The sequence below is a fragment of the Chiloscyllium plagiosum genome, chromosome 7, assembly GCF_004010195.1.
Source record: "Chiloscyllium plagiosum isolate BGI_BamShark_2017 chromosome 7, ASM401019v2, whole genome shotgun sequence".
In the NCBI taxonomy this organism is placed as follows: domain Eukaryota; kingdom Metazoa; phylum Chordata; class Chondrichthyes; order Orectolobiformes; family Hemiscylliidae; genus Chiloscyllium; species Chiloscyllium plagiosum.
The window spans coordinates 58,681,361-58,701,891 of NC_057716.1; the positions used below are offsets into that span (position 1 = coordinate 58,681,361).

A 20,531-nucleotide genomic window follows, 5' to 3' on the forward strand; every position below is an offset into this window, starting at 1 on the left:
ATATCTTTAAAACATAAACTATCCAGTTACAGCACAAGTCTTTGAGACTAGTCTACGTCTTGAGTCAACGCAAGGATTAATTTGGTTAATTTGACCAGTTTTGTGTGAAACAGTCTAGTTTGCTGCTGATAACTTGCATTGTCTTTTGTAGTTGAAGTATCCTGGACCAATTTTATAAGTATTTTAAGACAACACTCTTTCAGAAGGTTTTTATTATTATTTAGGATGAAAGCGCAAACCCACTGGTATAAATAAATTAGAATATTCAAAGTAGGTTTTGGAATAATGTTCTATTTCTATAACAAATTGCAGGTGAGTCGATTGTTGATTTTGGGAGGGGCGATTGTGAACTACCGAACTGAAGTCCTGAACAATGCGCCCATCCTCTGTGTTCAGTCACATCTTGGTCATCAGGAAATGGTAAATCTGTTGCTTGAATTTGGAGCTACCATTGACCATGTTTCTGAAAGTGGGATGACTCCCTTTTGTCATGCCGCAGCTGCGGGACACTTGAATATTGTGAATCTTCTTTGCAAGAAGGGAGCAAAGGTAAGGATAGTTTTTTTTGAAGATTTCTAAAACAAACTTGTAGATTTAATTGCTGTAATATCCACCAAAATTCATAAGTATATTTTTGTCAATTTCAATGATTTTTGTATTTGTGTTGATTTTTCTAAGTCATAAGAAAGGAGGAACCAATCTTAAATTGCAAAAGCCAACAACATAATTCATTATAATTCATTATGCCATGCGATTGCGAACATCACAAATTTTCATGTCATCTGAAAACTTACTAATCAGGCCATCTACATTCTTATCTAGGTCATTTAACTATATTGCAAACAGCAGAAGCCTGACCTCAAGTCAGAAAAACACCCCTGTACAACTGCCATGTGTTTTTTGTAACTGAGCCAATTTTGGATCCAACTTACCAACTCACTGTGGATCCCATGTGACTTAGTCTCCTCAACCAGGCTACTGTGAGGGACTTTGCCTGAGTAAACTCCACGTAGACAATGTCCACTGCCCTGCTCCCATTCACCGTTTTTGTCACTTTCTCAGGAAGCTCAATTAGATTTGTGAGATAAGACCTCTTCTTCACAAAGCTATGTTGACTATTCCTAAGTCCATTCTTTTCCAAGTGCAAGTAAATCTTGTCTCGAGGAATCCAGTAATTTCCTTACCACCAGTGTAAGGCTTACTGGGCTATAATTTCCTGGATTTTCCCTGTTGCCTTTCTTAAACAAGGGATCAACACATTCTGCAATCCTTTGGGACCTTGCCAGACTCTGTCAAAAGATCTCTGTCAAAACCACAAAAAATTCCCCCCTTGTCTCCTTCAGTGTTCTGGGATAGATCTCATCAAACCCTGGGGACTTAATGTTTCTCAAGATACTCAACACTGCATCCTCCTTAATACGGACATGCCCAATAATGTCAACATATCATCCTTGTCTTTCCCTTTAGTGAAATACTAATATGAAGTACTCATTAAGGACCTCATTTACTTCCTCTGGCTCCACTCATAAATTCCCTCCTTTGTCCTTCAATGGATCTCTTTTCTTAGTTTCGCTCTTGCTCCCAATATATGTATAAAATGCCTTGGGATTCTTCTTAATCCTATTTGTCAAAGACATCTCATGGCCCTTTTGCAACCCTCATAATTTCTAGTTTAAGTTCTTTCCTGCTTATTTTATATTCCTCAAGGGCCTTACCTGATTTCAGTTTCCTTTTCCTTGCACTTCCTTTCTTTTCCTTTTTGATAAAACTTTAAATACCGCTTTATTCATTTATGGTATGTGGGCATCACTGGCTGGCCAGCATTTATTGCCCTTGAGAAGGTGATAGTATGCTGCCCTCTTGAACTGTTGCAGTGCAACCATAATGCTCTTAGGGAGGGACACCTGATGTGAGTTGACCCACAGTGCCCTTAGGAAGGGAGTTCCAGGACTTTGCCATTCCTTCACTGTTGCTGGGTCAATCTGTTTCCAAGTAAGAATAATGAATGGTTTGAATGGGAACTTAAGCTGGTGGTGTTCCCATGTATCTGCTGCTCTTGTCTTTCTAGATGGAAGTGATCAGGGATTTAATGGAACTTGCCATCTGAGTATGTTTGAATTTCTGGAATGCATCCTGTGAGTTGTATATGCTGCTGTGTCTGAGCATGGTGGTGGTGGGAGTGGACTTTTGTGGTTGTGGTGCAAATTAAGCAAACTGTTTTGTCCTGGATAGTGTCAACCTTCTTGACTATTGTTGGAGCTGCGCCTATCTAGGCAAGTAGCAAGTATTCCATCGCACTCCTGACTTGTGCCATGTAGATTATGTCAAGTGTATGGTGCTGGAAAAACACAGTAGGATAGGCAGCATCAGAGGAGCAGGAAAATCGACGTTTCGGGCAAAAGTCTGCTGTGCTTTTCCAGCACCACACTCTCAACTCCAATCTCCAGCTTCTGTAGTCCTCACTTTTGCCATGTCCAAAGCTGATGGACAGGCTTTGGGGAGTTGGGTGGTGAGTTACTTGTTGCAATATTCCTAACCTTTGACCTGTTCTTGTAGCCACTATCTTTGTCGTGAATACAGTTGAGTGTCTGAACACTTGTCATTTGTACTCCTCTCCTATCATCTAGGGCTCCCAAATCTTGCCATGCTTGTCTTTCATCCTCATAGGGACATGCTGGTCCCAAACTCTGATCAACTGGCTTTTAAAAGATTCCCACGTGTCAGATCTGGATGTGCTCTCAAACAGTCACCTCTAATCTACTTTCTCCAGTTTCTGTCTAATACTGTTGTAATTAGTGTTCCCCCAATTTAGCACTTTCACCTGAGGATCAATCTTATCTTTGATCATAATTCAGCAATTTTAAGATAGTTATGGATATTTTTCCCAAAATGCCTCCCCATGAAACTTGTATCACATGGGCATGCTCATTCACCAATATAAGTTCTAGCAATCTCTTCTCTAGTTGGACTATCTACATGGTTGTTTCAAGAAACTCTCCAGATGTACCTAACAAATTCTGCCCCATCTAAATCCCTGCACTAATGGAGCCCCCCAGTCAATATTGGGGAAGTTAAAATTACCCACGACAACAATCCTTGTTTTTATTTTACATCCTTCCATTATTTGTCTGCATATCTGTTCCTCTGTCTCCCACTGACTATTAGCAGACTTAGTATAACTCTTCATAGTGATTGTTTCTTTCTTGCTCTTGAGTTCTATCCATATGGCCTCGCTGGACAAGCCTTACAAAATGTCCTCTTGATGTGGTTGAATTTCCAGATGTTCTGCTGTTACTTCCTTAATATTGATTGCAATACTTTTCCAACAATAGATGTAAGGCTAATTGGCCTTTATCTTTTGCAAAGGGTCTCTACATCCCTTTGTCCACCTCTGTCTCTGTCAAAATTCTGTAAAACATTTTCCAACACCGTTCATTTCTGAAAAAGTGTGATCATGGACTCATAATATTCACTTTGTTTCTGTCCACAGATGCTGCCAAATCCACTGAATTTCTCCTGCATTTGCAGTATTGTGCTGCTATTAGAGAAACTGAAGCAGTCTCTTTTCATAGTCTTGTTTATGAATGATAAATTTCAGAAGATCAGAGTTCAAAATTATATGTACCATTTGATGTACCTTTTCTCCCCATAGCTTACATACCCTTAATTGCATATGAAAATTTAACTTACATTGGAATAATGAAATAAAAATAAGAATAATACCAATGTGAGTTAAAAACTACCATGTGAAAAGTTTTAAAAAGTAATAACTTAATAAAAATAACTTGTAGAGCAATATTGAATAACAGCTGAAAATATGTTGCTGGAAAAGCGCAGCAGGTCGGGCAGTATCCAAGGAGCAGGAGAATTGAAGTTTCGGGCATGAGCCCTTCTTCAGGAATGTCCGAAGGAATGTCCTGAAGAAGGGCTCATGCCCGAAACGTCGATTTTCCTGCTCCTTGAATGCTGCCTAACCTGCTGCGCTTTTCCAGCAACACATTTTCAGCTCTGATCTCCAGCATCTGCAGTCCTCACTTTCTCCTACAATTTTGAATAACACACAGTTATGAATGTTTTGGTAAATGTTTTTTACGACTGAATCCAAGCTTTAACTGCCTCTGTAATCCTTTGTTCTGAGACTCTGGCATATTATTTCTAAATTCTCTTGAGTCCCTAGCTATAGCTAAGTAATAAAGGTCATTTGAATACTGTAGATCTTTGAACACTCTGTCGATAAAAGTCAGAGGATACTGGGGCTACTAGCTGACCCCAGAAATTCCTATCACACTATGGTAGTCTGAGTCTAAGGTACAGTTATTTCTGTTGAAGTAATTCAAATGCTTAACTTCCAGGTTGATTACACAGATAAAAATGGTCAATGTGCATTGGTTCATGCTGCGTTACGAGGTCATCGTGATGTTATTGAGTATTTACTCCAAGCAAATTGGACGTTAACCACTAGGCCACAGCATTCTTTCAGGAAATGTCAGGCTCTTCAGCAAGCTCTGGTTGCAGCAGCAAGCATGGGACATGCTGATGTAAGTTCCCATACAGGAGTAATATTAACCTGCTTATATTATGCATACATAAATGTAGGCATTTTCCACCTAAATGCCTTGAGGAATATGATTGATTTATATTTCTGCAACATTTGATTAAGCAAAAATGTTTTTGAGGTAATCCTCCATTGGACATGCAAATCAGTGAGCTTGTAATAGAATGAAATCAAGTTTCCTGATTTGAGAAGATCTTTGCATCTGTTTGGCATCTCTCCGTATGGCATACTTAGAAGTAAAGATTTATTGTGTTGGTGTGTTGTGTTGTGGCATCCATGTATACATTGTAGAATATTTGCAAATATTTACAAGCAAAATGGTTTTTTGCATACATTTTGTTTTGGAACCCAATTTTTCTCAAATACTAGATGAAGAATTTGTTTACACACAACTTTTACCTGTTATTTGTCAACAGGCAGTTTCTCATTGGATGTAGGTGGAAGAGTTACTGTGAATGGCTCTCACATTGCCTCATGGTGTCAATGAACAGACCCAGTGAGATAACTCTGTTATACAGCAGAAATCCAAATAAATAATTCCTCATTTTTTCTAAATTTGTATTGCAAAATACTTCCAACCCACAAATATTAAAGCAAAACCATGAACAGTTTGTTCATAAGATACAAATATGCTAGAGGCCTTTCTGTGCATTTTGATACATCAATCCAAAGCAACCTTATAGTATCCTCTTTTGCTGCATTAAATTGTTCTTAAAAGATTCTAAAATTTTTGTCATAATTTCTCTGCTCAAAAGTTCATTCCAAGTGTCGATCACTTTGTGAAGAACCTCCTGAAAAGAATCCTAACATCACTTATTGTAGTTTCTTCCCTGGGCAACCTATCTGTTCTGTACCATCCCTTTTTATTCTGATTTTTTTTTATTGTGGTACCAATTGTTGGTCTAATTTTGGTTTTCAAACTAGTCAATTAAATTCATAATTTTATTCACAAATTCTCCCTACCCAAAATATCGTAAATAATTTGGTAAAAACTGCTCTGTAACTCTGTTCTCTGAACCTTAAAGCTTGTGAGAAAAAAAATCAAATTTTTATTATCTCATCCTTTCACTTTTTTCTTTATTAACATCTACACTACTTATAGATTGTGAAGGATCTACACGATCTTCAAGATGATCATAGAGTAGACATCAATAGTTGTGACACACTTTGGGGTGAAACAGGTAATTGACCCAGGTTTGCACGTTTTTCTGTTTGCGTTATAATTAAAGACTTGTAGCCTAAAAGACTGCCATCTGCAGACATGGTGAGCTGAAGTGCCTCTTTCTGCACTGTAACGATTTTGTGATACATATTCTTATTATTTTATCAGATAACAATCAAAATTATTCATTATGATTACAATTTAACTTAATCATTGGATTTATTAGTTATCACGAAGCACTAATGTATGCAACACTTATGTCATTATATTGAAGATAATTTACTGTACTTGAATTTAACTTTATACTTATTAATTATTGTCACATCTACCAATCAATATACAGTGTTTTGTGTCCTTACCAAGGGCTCAGTAGTTCGCACTGCTGCCTCTGCGTCAGGGACCTGGGTTCGATTCCAGCCTTGGGCGACTGTCTGTGTGGAGTTTACACGTTCTTCCAGTGTCTGCGTTGGTTTCCTCCAAGTGCTTCCGTTTCCTACCACAATCCAAAGATGTGCAGATTTAGTGAATTGGCCATGCTAAATTGCTCACTGTGTTCAGGGCGATGTGTAGGTTAGGTGCATTTGTCAGGGGAAACGTAGAGTAATAGGTAGGGGAATGGGTCTGGGTGGGTTACTCTTCAGAGGGTCAGTGTGGCCTTGTTGGGCCAAATGGCTTATCTCCACACTGTAGGGGTTCTATGATTCTATGAAGTCATACATAAATACATCACATAAGAAGGAAGAGGTCCTGTGAAGACAATTCAGTGAGTTAGGTAGGGCGCTAAAAAGCAGGACTACCAGGGTAGTAATTTCAGGATTACTACCTGTGCTACAGGTTAGGACCTGAGAGAGTACAGTTGAATATATGGCTACAGAGCTGGTGTAGGAGAGAGGGCTTTAGATATATGGATCATTGGGATGCCTTCTGGGGAAGGTGAGACCTGTACAGGAATGATGGGTTTCACCTGAACTGGAGGGACACCAGTATTCTGAATTGGAGGTTTACTAGAGTTCTTTGAGAGGATTTAAACTAGTAACACATGGGAGGGCACTGAAACAACAGGGACAAAAGTGAGATTGAGATATGAATAGCTTTGAGTAAGAGAAGGCTGAGGGAAGTTGCAGGACTCAGAGGAACTAGAGGTCTGGAGTGCATTGACTTCAATGGAAGAAGTATAACAGGTAAAATAGATTAACTAAGAGCTTGGATTCCTGCTTTGAATTATGAATTATAGCCATCACAGAGACATGGTTAAAGAAGGGGCAGGACTGACAGCTTAACATTCCAGGATATCGCAGTTTTAGAAAGGACAGAAAGGAAGTGAGGTGAGAATGTTAATTGCTGATTAGAGATCACATCACATCACAGCTGTGTTGAGGGAGGACAGATCAGAGGGATCTTGCAGTGAAGCATTGTGTGGAGCTCGGGAATAGGAAGGGTGAAATGACAATGTTGGGAGTTTTCTATATACCTCCCAATAGCCCCTGGGAGACAGAGGAGCAGATATGCAGTCAGGTACTGGAAAGTTGTAACAAAACCCGAGTAGTTGTGATGGGTGATTTCAACTTTGCTCTTATTGACTGAGACTCCCTTATAGCCAGGAGAAGGAGGGAGTGAGGGAGGTTGGAGAAGGAGGAGGGGGTGAGGGCTGCAGAGTAATTTGTTAGGTGTGTCCTGGAGGGCATTTTGAGACAGTATGTTGACAATCCAATCAGAAAGGAGGCCACAATGGACTTGGTATGAGGAAATGAGCCAGGACATGTGATCAATGTTTCAGTCGGAGAGCATTTTGGGCTTAGTAACCACAACTCCATAAGATTTCATGTAGTCATTGACCAAGTACGAGTGGCCCTCAGATGAGGGTGCTTAATCAGGCAAGGGCCAATTATGCCCAAATTAGACAGGAATTGGGGAATGTGGATTGGGCGCAGTTATTTGAGGGCAAATCTACTTCTGTCATATGGGAGGCTTTTAAAGACCAGTTTATTAAAGGCCAGGACATGCATGTCCCTGAAAAACTGAAGGATAGGAATGGCAGGCTTCAGGAACCATAGATGCGCCAACTCGTGGACACTTCCTCCTACTGCCCCCTTGATAACAATCTTATCTCGCATCACCAAACCATCATCACCTAGACTATACACAACCTCATTGGGATTTCCCACCCACAGCCTTCAACGTCATAGTACAGGAACCCCGCACAGCCCGGTTCTACCTCCTACCCAAAATCTACAAACCTGACTGCCTCGGTCGACCTGTCGTCTTGGCCTCCTCCTGCCCCATTGAACTCATCTCTACATTCCTTGACACCATCCTACCCACCCGGTCCAGGAAGTCCACACGTACATTTGGGACACCAACCATGCCTTCCACCTCCTCCATGACTTTAGTTTCCCCGGTCCCTAACGTCTCACCTTCACCAGTCCATAGATACATCTATCCGCCATGACGATGACCTCCAAGCCCTCTGTTTCTTCCTGTCCCATCGACCCTATCAGTACCCTTCCACCGACACTCATTCATTTGGCTGAACTGGTCCTCACCCTCAATAATTTCTCCTTTGAATCCTCTCACTTCCTCTGGACCAAAAGGGTAGCCATGGGCACCCACATGGGCCCCAGCTATGCCTGTATCTTCAGATACATGGAACAGTCCTTCTCTGCAGCCATACTGGCACCATTCCACACCTTTTTCCTCTGCTATATCGATGACTGTATCAGCGCCACCTCGTGTTCCCACAAGGAGTTGAACAGTTCATCAACTTCACGAACATTCATCCCGACCTTAAGTTCACCTGGACTAACCCGGAGACCTTCCTCCCCTTCCTAGACCCCTCCATTTCAATTAACAGTGACCGACTCAAATGGACATCAACTACAAACCTACTGACTCCCACAGCTACCTGGACTTTCCTCGCACCCTGCCTCCACCCTTATTCCCAATTCCTCTGCCTCTGCTGCATCTACTCCCAGAGGACCAGTTCCACCACGTAACATACCAAATAGCTGCCTCCTCGAAAGACTGCAATTTTCCCTCCCATGTAGTTGATGATGCCCTTTAGCGCATCTCATCCACTTCCTGCACCTCCGCTCTCGAACCCCATCCCTTCAACCACAACAAGGACAGAATCCCCCAGTCCTCACCTTCCACCCATCAATCTCCAGATACATTGCATTATCCTCCTCCATTTCTGCCACCTACAAACATAACCCACCACCAAAGATATTTATTCCCTCCCATCCCTAAAGACGATTCCCTCCGCAACTCCCTTGTTAGGTCAACGCCCCCCACCAACCCACACTCCTCCACAGGAATTGCAAAACCTGCGCACGCACCTCCCCTCAACTCCATCAAAGGACCCAAATGAGCCTTCCATGTCCGTCAGAGATTTACCTGCTCTTCCACACACAACATCTACTGTATCTGTTGCTCCCTATGTAGTCTCCTGTACACTGAGGAGACAGGATACTTGAGGAACGCTTCAAAGAACATCTCCGGGGCATGCACAAAACAACCCCATACAGGTCCTGGGCTGCTTCCACTGCCAAACCCCTACCACCTGAGACCTGGAGGAAGAATGCCTCATATTCTGCCTTGGAACCTTCTAACCATATGGGATCAATGTGGATTTCGCCAGTTTCTTTACTTCCCCTCCCCCCCACCCCCCACCATCTTATTCCAGATTTAACCTTCCAACTTGGCACTACCCTCTTGACCTGTCCTACCTGTCCATCTTCCTTCCCACGTATCTGCTCCACCCTCCTCTCCGACCTATCACCTTCACCCCCAACTTCATCGACCTATCACATTCTCAGCTACCTTTCCTCCAGCCCCAACCCTCCTCTCATTTATATCTCAGCCCTCTTGGGCCACCCCCTCATTGCTGATGAAGAGCTTATACTCAAAACATCAATTATCCTGCTCCTTGGATGCTGCCTGACCGGCTGTGCCTTTCTAGCACCACACTCTTCGACTAATCTCCAGCATCTGCGGTTCTCACTTTCTCCCAGGGCAAATTGTAAGCTTATTCAAAAGGAAAAAATGAAGCACACCATAAGACTAGGCAGCTATAAACTGATGAAGTCCTTGAGAATGGAGAAGTTAGAAGGAACTTAAACATGAAATTAGGAAGGCTAAAAGGGACCATTAAATATCTTTAGCAAACAGGGTCAAGAAGAATCTCTAGGCTTTTTATGCATATGTTAGATGCAAGAGGGTAGCAAGGGAAAGAGTAGGCCCACTCAAGGAGAAAGGAGGGAAGTTCCGTGGAGGCATAGGAAGTGGGAGAGATCCTTGATGAGTACTTTGTGTTGGTATTCACCAAGGAGAAGGACATGACTGATGTTGAGGTCAGGGATGAGTGTGTGAAAACGCTAGAGAATGTCAATAATTTGAAGAAGGAAGTGTTGGGTATCCTAATTGCATTAAGGTAGACAAGTTCCCAGGGCCAGATGGGATCTATCTCAGGTTACTGTGAGAGGCAAGTGAAGAAATAGTTGGGGTATTAGCAGATATCTTCGCATCCTCTTTGGCCATGGATGAGGTTCCAGAACACTGCAGATTATGCAGTGAAGTTCCCTTGTTTAAGAAAGGAAGCAGGGATAATCCAGGAAATTATAGGATGGTAAGACTGATGTCTGTGGTGCAGAAGCTCTCTGAGAAGATACTGAACATCAAGATATATGCACGTTTGGAAGAAAATGGACTAGTTAATGACAGGCAGTATTGCTTTGTATGGGGAAGGTCATGTCTCACCAACCTGATAGATTTTTTCGAAGAGGTGACAAAGTAATTGATGAGGAAAGGTCTGTGAATGTAGTTTATATGGACTTTAGTAAGGCATATGATCAAGTCCCACATGTTTGGTACAAAAAGTAAAATTATGTGGAATTCTGTATGGGCTGGCTAGATGGGTACAAAACTGGCTTGGTTATAGAAGGTGTTCTACAGGGATCAGAGTTAGGTCTTCTGTTGCATAAATGATCTGGAGGAATATGTGGGTGGTCTGATTAGTAAGTTTGCAGATGACACGCAGATTGGTGGAGTTGTTGATAATGCCGATTCTGAAAGGATGTAACAGGATGTAGATAGATTGGTGACTTGGCACAGAAATAGTAGATGGAGTTTAATTCCGACAAGTACGAGGTGATGCATTTCAGAGGATCAAATTTAGGTGTGAATTATGACATTTCTTGTTTAAAATGCACTTTCATAATATAAAGAAGTTTAAGAGAATAAGAATTGAAGTAATTAAATATTCAATGATTGAAAAATATCAGAATGTTGACGAAATTAAAGTTGAATGATAAAACATTTACATTTCTACAAAAAGGAAAAGAAATGAAGTGACTGAAGATAGGAGTGAACAAAAACGTAAATGAGGGAAAGTAAAAAGCAGAAATTAGGTCTAAATGAGTCATTTTCTTGTTGACAAAATATAACAAATGGTGTATCATATTCTGGTGTTTCACTTTACAGTTCATAAAGATTACATGGATGGATGGACCACAGGTGTAGTTGTCACAATTGCTAATGGAATTAAGAAATGTAGGAGAATAAATTATGAAGAATAACTAAGGAGGCTACAAATTGGTAGAGACAGATTAGAATTAGGTTTGTTATGACATGTACAGGGAGATGTGAGTACAGCAAAATGTATACAAAGTTGACATTTCTGGCACCAATGAAGAAAATAAAGTTAAAAGATTAGCATTGCAGACTTTCTAAAGCAGGGAGTCCCTGCTGGCCTTCCTTGAGTCTGAGTGCCTTGAGTCTGCGCTGGCTCAACTCTGTCTGTGAAATGGATTAAGGGAGAAGATAAAGATTTGGTAAATAAGGCAACACGTGAAATTGTCCATTTGCCAGGAAGAGGAAAAAGCATATAGTGAGACATTTCAGAGTGCAGAGATGTTGAAGGATCTGGGTGCCCTGATACATGAATTACGAAAGGTTCATGTATAGCAAGTAATTAAGTTGGGAATACATGATAATGTTTAAAAATTGTTGAGAGAAACCTGAGATTTTTAAACCACTTCGCCATTTTCTGGATTTCTGACATCCATAGGTCACAGTTTTCGGAAATTGGCAAAGAACAGCTTGGGGAGCGGGGAGATGTCAGCAAATTAATGAACTGGAATGTATAATAGAAACAGAAGCTGATTCAATAATCACTTTCAAAAGGGAATTGGATACACATTACAAAATCAAAAATTGCAAGGCTGCGTGGGTAAAAAAGGATTATGTCTATATTGAGATTGCTTTCAAAGAGCCAGTGCAAGCAGAATAAATGGAACTGTCTTCATCTGTGATTTGTGCATTCCACATTGTTTTCCTTTCTTAGCTCTCTCAGCAGCAGCAGGCAGGGGTAAACTGGAAGTATGTGCACTGCTTTTGCAACAAGAGGCTGTGGTGTCTCATTGCAATCGAAGAGGAATTTCTCCAATATTTTGTGCATCAAGACAAGGTCATTGGCAGGTAGCGTAAATCATTTTTTGCAATGACCTTTTCATGGTTGACAAGATCATTTTTTGTTTAAGATTCATTTTTATTTTAGTATTAGTAGAAATAAGAATAACTGATGAAGTCTCTGTCTCTTATAAAATAGAATGTTTGTGCCACTGCAATTCTTTCGTAAAACATTGGCGTATTTATCCACCTGTGCGTGTATCACTTATTTGGCAGAAGCAGCTGAAATAGTTGAAATCACTGAAATAATTAATGCTAAAATTTTGATGTATAAGACAAATTGAGATCCATCTTTTCCTTTTCAACAAGTATGCAGTGACCTTTAGTTTTTAAGAATATTTCCTGATGCAGTTAGAAAATTGAATAATAAAACTTAATCAACTTTGGACTTTCACAAAATGCCATATACTTTGTTGATTGGAATATAATTTTCACCCGAATTTGTAAGCTATAATCTCGCCACACATAGTGCTGATTATGTATACAAAGTAGAATGTAAAGTATTCAATGAAATAGCTGTTTTTGGCTGAAATTTCCGAGGCACTAAACTCTGGAATTGGCAGTAATAGGAAATGATGAGCATTTGACCGATTTAAATGATTACCCATTTAAATCTGTGTTGTTGAAGCACTGAGAACTGTAGTTCCTACCAGTACAGTGCGATATTAATTCTTTTGTTTTGTGAACATTTAGATTGCTGACCTCTTGATTCAGCATGGTGCTGATGTGAATGCAACAGATAAGCAGGGACGTACACCACTTATGGTGGCTTCTTGTGAAGGACATGTGAACACTGTTGAATTTCTACTTTCGAAAGGTAAACTACTGTCTGTCTTTATTGAGTTGTTCACTGATATTTTCTCAGTAAGTTTCAATATTCAGTATTTGACTTTGATCTTTAGGTGCTTCCATATCTTCAGTAGATAAGGAAGGATTAACTCCTTTGAGCTGGTCTTGCTTGAAGGGTCAAAAACTTGTGGTCCAGACTTTGGTGGAGAAGGGTGCAGCAATTGACCACACAGATAAGAATGGTCGCACGCCCTTGGATCTTGCAGCGTTTTATGGAGATTCTGATATTGTAAGTATTTTCAAACTTTGTGTAATACAGACGTACACATTGATGTGATGAGTTTGATAACTAAACATTGATAAATGTTGTTATACAAGTGAGAATTTAAATTAGGTGACTACATCATTATCAAGAATAGATTCCAACTTTGATTTTCTCACTAACTTAGGAAAGTGAGATGAACTGTAGTTTCCATATTCAAAGTTGAATCTGGGACTTTTTTCCACTGATACATTTCAATGGATAAACATGCTTACCAATCAGAAGTGTCTTTTGAACTAAGAAACTATATTTTATCTGTAACTAGAAAAGGTTTCCAACTTTGTTTCCAACTCTCAAGTGTAATGGACACATCTCTTGAGAGGTTCAGTTGAGCCATAAAGATTCCATATTGGATCCCTGACTTGAATTTAACATCTGTCATATGCTGACCCTTAATATGAAGGGGATAGAAAATGACTTGCAGTTTCCCTTCTTGATTGCTGGCAAGTAACTTGTGTCTGCAGCTACCAATACAGCCGTATGAGCAATGAGTAGGAAAGGATTTGATTAAACAATAATGCCTGAGTGAAATAACTTTGTATCTTTGCCAGAATGCTTTGTCTTGCTATGTAAAGATTTTTGTGCTTCCAAACAAGCCCTTCACCCAAACATTATTGAAAAACCTTCCAAATATACCATTACTAGAGAGAGTATAGTCTGTATGTCTCTAAATCACTTCACCTCTTTTTCCTCCTTTTTAAAAAGCTTCTTCTCAATCTCATCAATTTTGACCAAACTTTCAATTACTTGCCAATACTAATAATCCCACATGAAATAAAGAAAGAGCTAGATACAAGATGTAGTATAAGCTGTGGACCCTGACAACATCCAGGCAGTCGTACTGAAAGCTTGCACTCCAGAGCTAAGCATACCACTACCTAAGCTATCCATTACAGCTACAAAATTGATATCAACCTGACAGTGTGGGAAATTAACATGTACATCTTGGCCCCCAAAACTAAAACACATCCAATCTTGCCAGTTGCTGTACCATCATTCTAATCTTGAGCATCAGCAGAGGATGGAAAGGTGTTGTGGAAAGCTTAATCAAGAAATACATGCAACATGATCTCACTGATGCTTGGTTTGGTTGGATAAGACTACACTGCTCTTTGTTGCAGCCTTATTTCAAGCGTGGACAAAAGAGCTGAATTCAAGAGGCTGAATGAAAATGACTTTCATTGACATCATGGCAGCATTTGACTAAGGTGCAATATAAAGGGTCCCTAGCAAAATTGAAGTCCATGGGAATCTGGAGGAAAACGCTCCACTGGCTGGATTCAAAGAAAAATGATTGTTTGTTAAAGGCTAATCATCTCAGCTCCAGGATATCTCAGCAGATGTTCCTTAACTTAGTTTCCCAATCCTAATCATCTTCAGCTATTTCATCAATGGCTTCACTCCATCATGAGATAAGAATTGGGAATGCTTACAGATGGTAGCACAGTGATCAATGCTATTTGTGATTCCTCAAATACTGAAGCAATCCATATCCACATGTAACAAGACCTGGGCAATATTCAGTCTAGGGCTGATAAATGGCAAGTAACATTCCTATGACAGGTTCCATATAATTGCTATGAACAATAAGAGAATCTAGTAATCTTGTCTTCACTTTAAATGGTACTGCCATTGTTGAATATCCACTCAGTGTCCTGGGAGTTACCATTGATCAGAAACCTAATGAGATATCAATGCTGTGACAGCGAGAGCATGTTAGAGGCTGGAACCTGTGCAATAGGTTGCTACTGAGCGCCAGCATTGACAAGGCACATGTCAGGAAAATACTGTAATTCTGCGTAGTTGCCTCGATTAGTTCAAGCAACATTCAAAGCTCAAAATAATCCAGGACATCGCAGCTTGATTGACACTCCATTCTCCACCCTATTAAGCATTCACACCTTAAACCTCTGATACATAGTGGCAGTTGCATGTACCATGTGCAAGATGGCTCAAAGGCTCCTTGGACAGCACCTTCTAAACCTGTGACCTCTGCCACCTAGGATAAGGGTAGCAAATGCTTGTGAACCGCCATCTGCAAGTTTACTTCTAAGTCACACCAACTTGAGTCGGAAACTCATTACTGTTGATTCATTGTATCAGAATCTGGAAATTCCCTTCCTAACGACACTGCAGGTTTACCTAATTCAGATGACTGCAGCAATTAAGAATCCAGGTTTCAAGGACAATTTGAGATGAATTTAGATTTACCAGTGATGCTCACATCCAATTAAAGAACAAATTAAAATTGCTCCCTTTCCTCCATTGTTTAGCATCTGGATTGTTATCTATCTCAACTCTTTATTATTTATAATACGGAAGCTATATAAATACATTTGGGTGGTGGACGAATAATATGCCAAGGCTCACACATGAATAAAGCTTGTGCAAAGTATCCACAGCCAACCTCTCGTAAGTTCTTGTAAAACCCCAGCAAGAAGTCTTCAGGAGAGGAGGGAAAGGAAAATATGCTCAGTGATTTTTCGAAGGAGGAATATTTCAAGTAAAATGAGACTGATCCATTATTATTTGCATTCATTACTTGAGAGAATATAAAAATGCTAATATAAAGAATAGATAAATTATATTAAAATGTATTTTGGGAACGACATATACTTGAATATTAGTTCCACATAGAAACTGATCATTCAGATCTAAAAGAGTAAAGATTGAATATTTGAATTGTTTCAGACAGTTTGTTTTAAAACAATGATCCTGGAAAATGTCAAAATGGTGAGGAAATCTTATTTCGTCAATTAAAATAAACTTATTTAGTAAGTTTTATATTTACTGTTCAGGTTCAGTATCTGGTGGAAAGAGGTGCAATGATTGAGCATGTTGACCACAGTGGAATGCGTCCATTAGACAGAGCAATTGGATGTTGCAACACTTCAGTGGTGATAATGCTGCTTAAGAAAGGTGCAAAACTAGGTATGGCTTCATGACTGACAGAAAATAAGATTGCAGAAATGAAGTGTCATTTTCTATAAGCTATGTTGCCATTTTCGTTCATAGTTAATTTCTTTTGATTTATAATTTTGTTCATGAGAATTTTGATTGTATGAAATGTCTTGGAGAACTGTATAATATGGTAGTTTCTGATTCGTAAGTTAACTGTATTCATTGTGAATTTGCATATGTCGCATTTCCATTTTAAACAACAATTTTGGTCTGATGTAACAATCCAAGATTTTCCATTCAACATTGTTACTTTATTTTGTGAACTGGTGCATGCTATAAAATAATAGATTGATAGATTTAGACTTCCAAGAATTATAGCTTAAAAATTTCTTTGATAATTTTAATTATCCCTAATTAAAATTGAAGAAATTGATTCTAAAGACCAAAGTCTTATATATAATTTGTGGCTGACAGTGTGATGTATTTCGTTGTTCTTAACAAATTTTTAACTCATTCTTTCCACTATAGTATAGTCATCAAGGTAGCTTTCTTTTGCAATAAATGTTTTCACTGCTTCCTACATCCTTGGTTACAAATTATACAATGGGACTTTGGTGTTCTCATTTTCTTCTGTAATGTATGTTTATTTGGGTAGTGATATGATGAAATATGCTTGAAAAATGATCTTAAAGCTGAATTCCACGTTCTATTAATGCTAATACAAATTATTTTTAGCAGGATATATCCAAAGTTGTACTGTTGTGTGAAACAACAGGCTTTAAGTGTTTATTTTGCATTTCTTTTATCTGTGCATAAGATGTGTGCATTGCTTACTAGGCTAGCATTATTGCCCAGAGGGCAGTTAAGAATAACTCATATTGTTGTGCACTTAACCATCAAGTAAGGATGACAGATTTCTATCCCAAAAGGATAGAAAGTGAACGAGAGAGGTTTTTTTAATAACAATTGACAGTGATTACACAGAGGCTGTTTTTATTTCAGATTTTTATTGAGTTTCAATTTTACCATCGTGCTGTAGTGGTGTTGGAATCCATGTCCCCAGAACATTGTCCTGGATTTCTGCTTTACTATTCCTGAGGCATTCCCAACACATCACTGCCTACCCTTGCATTCCTGAATGAAGCTAGGAACATAGGAACAGGCCCCTTGAGCCTGTTCCACCATTCAGTGAGATGGCTGACTACAAAAACCTGCCTTTCGCCCATATCTCTTAAAACCTTTGCTTAACCAAAAAGTATCCATCTCCGATTTAAAATTAACAACTAATCTAGCATCCCTTGTCATTTCTGAGAGAAAGTTCCAAACATCTTCTATCCTTTGTGCATAGAAGTGTTTCCTAATATATCTCCTGAACGGTCTGGCCATAATTGTCAAACTATGCCCCCTAGTTCTAAGATCTAATAATAATAATTCACTTCTAAATAAAGTATTGGCTTTTCAGGAAATAAAGAAATTCCCTACTACTCATACCAGTGCTTCTAAATGTAACATAAATTTCATTTTTAACCAGAGATTGAGTTGTTCCTACTGTGTTGTTTACAAATGACTGTAATTATTTTTATAGAATGGGAGTTTTATTGTTATTTAGAAACTAAGTGCAGCAGTGCAATGTGAGCTATAGGGAGAGACTGAATAGGCTGGGGCTGTTTTCCCTGGAGCGTTGGAGGCTGAGGGGTGACCTTATAAAGGTTTATAAAATCATGAGGGACATGGATAGGGTAAACAGGCAAAATCTTTTCCCTGAGGTGAGGGAGTCCAGAACTAGAAGGAATAGGTTTAGGGTGAGATGGGAAAGATTTAAAAGGGACCTAAGGGACAACTTTTTCATGTAAAATGTGGTGCATGTATGGAATGAACTGGCAGAGGAAGTGGTGGAGACTGGTACTACATTTAAAAGGCATCTGGATGGGTATATGAATAGGAAGGGTTTAGAGAGATATGGGCCAAATCCTGGAAAATGGGATTAGATTAGGTTAGGATATCTGATCGGCATGGACAATGTGGACCGAAGGGTCTGTTTCCATGCTGTACTTCACTATGACTGTAAGTAAAAATAGTCTTTGTTACAGAAATCAAAGTGATTGCCAAGTGATCAAGTCATACAACATAAAAACAGGCCCTTCAACCCACCATGCCTATGCCAACTAACAAACATCACACTACATTAATCCTATTCATCTGCACTTAGTCCATAGCCTACTATATCCTGCCATTTTAAATACCCATCCAGACATTGAGAGTAATGCAGCAAGGAAACAGGCCATTTGGTCAACTCCTGCTTACCTGCCTACCTCCTGGCAGTTACCCCTCTACCTGACTGTACCTGCAGTGTGACCACCTCCCTGAAACTACTATCTATCACACCCTCTGCCTCTTACATGCTCCTCAGTGCTTCCAACTGTCACTGCAACTAATCCATGCTGTTCGAGACTAGTTGCAGCCAGACACTCGATTGCTCCTTGATCACCCACATCTGACAGGAGGAGCATACCACTCCACTGACTGCCAACTCTGCCGCTTTAACAACTAGCACACTTAAACAGAGAAAAAAGGCCTTACCTTGTTGCTCCTCGTCCTCCTCGACAAAGTCTGGTGTTCACTTAGGCCCACTGTTAGATCCGACCAACAGCATCTCGATCACAAAGCACTCGCTTGCAAAAATGGCCGGAACAAGACACAGCAATGCCTTCCTCTACCAGTTTCTTAAATACCCACACTTAGCTCAACTCTCTTGGATGTAGAGAAAGTACTTGCCTCTACCACCCTCTCAGGCAATGTGTCCCACATTTCCACCACCCTCTGAAAAGTGTTGTTTCCTCCAATCCTCTTAAATCACTTTCTCCTCACCTTAAACCTATGCCCTCTGTTCTGAGATACATTTACAAGGGGGAAAATATTCTCAGGATCTACCTTGTCTAATTTCATATACCTTTCACTTTCCACAACTACCAATGCCCTAGCAGTTGAGGGCGTTGTAAAAACTGTTTGTACACGTGGATCTGCAATGGACTCTAAACATTTGAAGGTTTTGTTTCTTTCTTTTAGTCAGATCTTTAGTTGCAGAACATAGAACAATACACAGGTCCCAATAGCCCACCATGTCTGCGTCACCCACAATGCCAATCTAGATGAATTCCATCTGCTTGAATATGGTCTTAAATCTTTCCATTCGCTGCCTGTTCATGTGACTATCTAAATGCCTCTTCAATTTTGTTGAATGTATCTGCTTCTACCGCCTCCCCGGCAGAGAGTTCCAAACACCTACCACCCTCTGTGTTTAAAAGAAAACTTTGCCCCACACATTTCCCTTAAATATTTCCCATCTCACCTTAAACTATGCTCAATGTATTTGACATTTACACCCTGGGAAAAAGACTCCAAATGTCCACGCTATCTCTGCCCCTCATAATTGTATATACCTCTATCAGATTACTCCTCAGCCTCTGATGTTTCAGAGAAAACAATCCAAATTTGTCTAACCTCCTCTTATAGCTAATGTACTCTAATCCAGACATTCTGGTAAACCTCTTTTGCACCATCTCCAAAGACTCCATGTCATAGAGATGTACAGCACAGAAACGGACCCTTCGGTCCAACCCGTCCATGCCGACCAGATTTCCCAAACCAATCTAGTCCCACCTGCCAGCACAGCCCATATCCCTCCAAGCACTTCCTATTTGTACACCCATCCAAATGCCTTTTAAATGTTGCAATTGTGCTAGCCTCCAGCACTACCTCTGGTAGTTCACGTACCACCCACTGCGTGAAAATGTTGCCCCTTATGTCTCTTTTATATCTTTCCCCTCTCACTAAACCTATGCCTCTAGTTCTTGATTCCACCACCGCAGGGAAAAGACTTTGCCTATTTACCCTATCCATGCCCCTCATAATTTTGTAAACTTCTATAAGTCATCCCTTATCCTCCAATGCTCCAGGGAAAACAGCTCCAGCCTGTTCAGCTTCTTCCTATTGCTTAAATCCTCCAACCCTGGCAACATCCTTGTAAATCTTTTCTGAACCCTTTCAAGTTTCACAACATCTTTCCGATAGGAAGGAGACCAGAATTGCACGCAGTATTCCAACAGTGGCCTAACCAATGTCCTGTACAGCGGCAACATGACCTCCCAACTCCTATACTCAGTGCTCTGACCAATAAAGGAAAGCATACCAAATGCCTTCTTCACTATTCTATCTACCTGTGACTCCACTTTCAAGGAGCTATGAACCTTCACTCCCAGGGTCTCTTTGTTCAGTAACACTCCCTAGGATATTACCATTAAGTGTATAAGTCCTGCTAAGATTTGCTTTCCCAAAAT

At 40.0% G+C, this 20,531-nt stretch overlaps 1 protein-coding gene across 3 annotated transcripts in view; it reads left to right on the forward strand.

Moving 5' to 3' along the window:
* Window positions 1–20,531, forward strand: part of tanc1b (tetratricopeptide repeat, ankyrin repeat and coiled-coil containing 1b) — a 201,023-nt gene that overhangs the window by 153,363 nt on the left and 27,129 nt on the right. For all 3 annotated transcript variants that reach the window (XM_043693814.1, XM_043693815.1, XM_043693816.1), the window contains 7 exons: window positions 313–549; window positions 4,353–4,538; window positions 5,658–5,736; window positions 12,058–12,191; window positions 12,876–12,999; window positions 13,085–13,260; window positions 16,092–16,224. In XM_043693814.1, coding sequence (XP_043549749.1) covers window positions 313–549; window positions 4,353–4,538; window positions 5,658–5,736; window positions 12,058–12,191; window positions 12,876–12,999; window positions 13,085–13,260; window positions 16,092–16,224 — 1,069 coding nt within the window. The remainder of the gene's footprint in view (window positions 1–312; window positions 550–4,352; window positions 4,539–5,657; window positions 5,737–12,057; window positions 12,192–12,875; window positions 13,000–13,084; window positions 13,261–16,091; window positions 16,225–20,531) is intronic.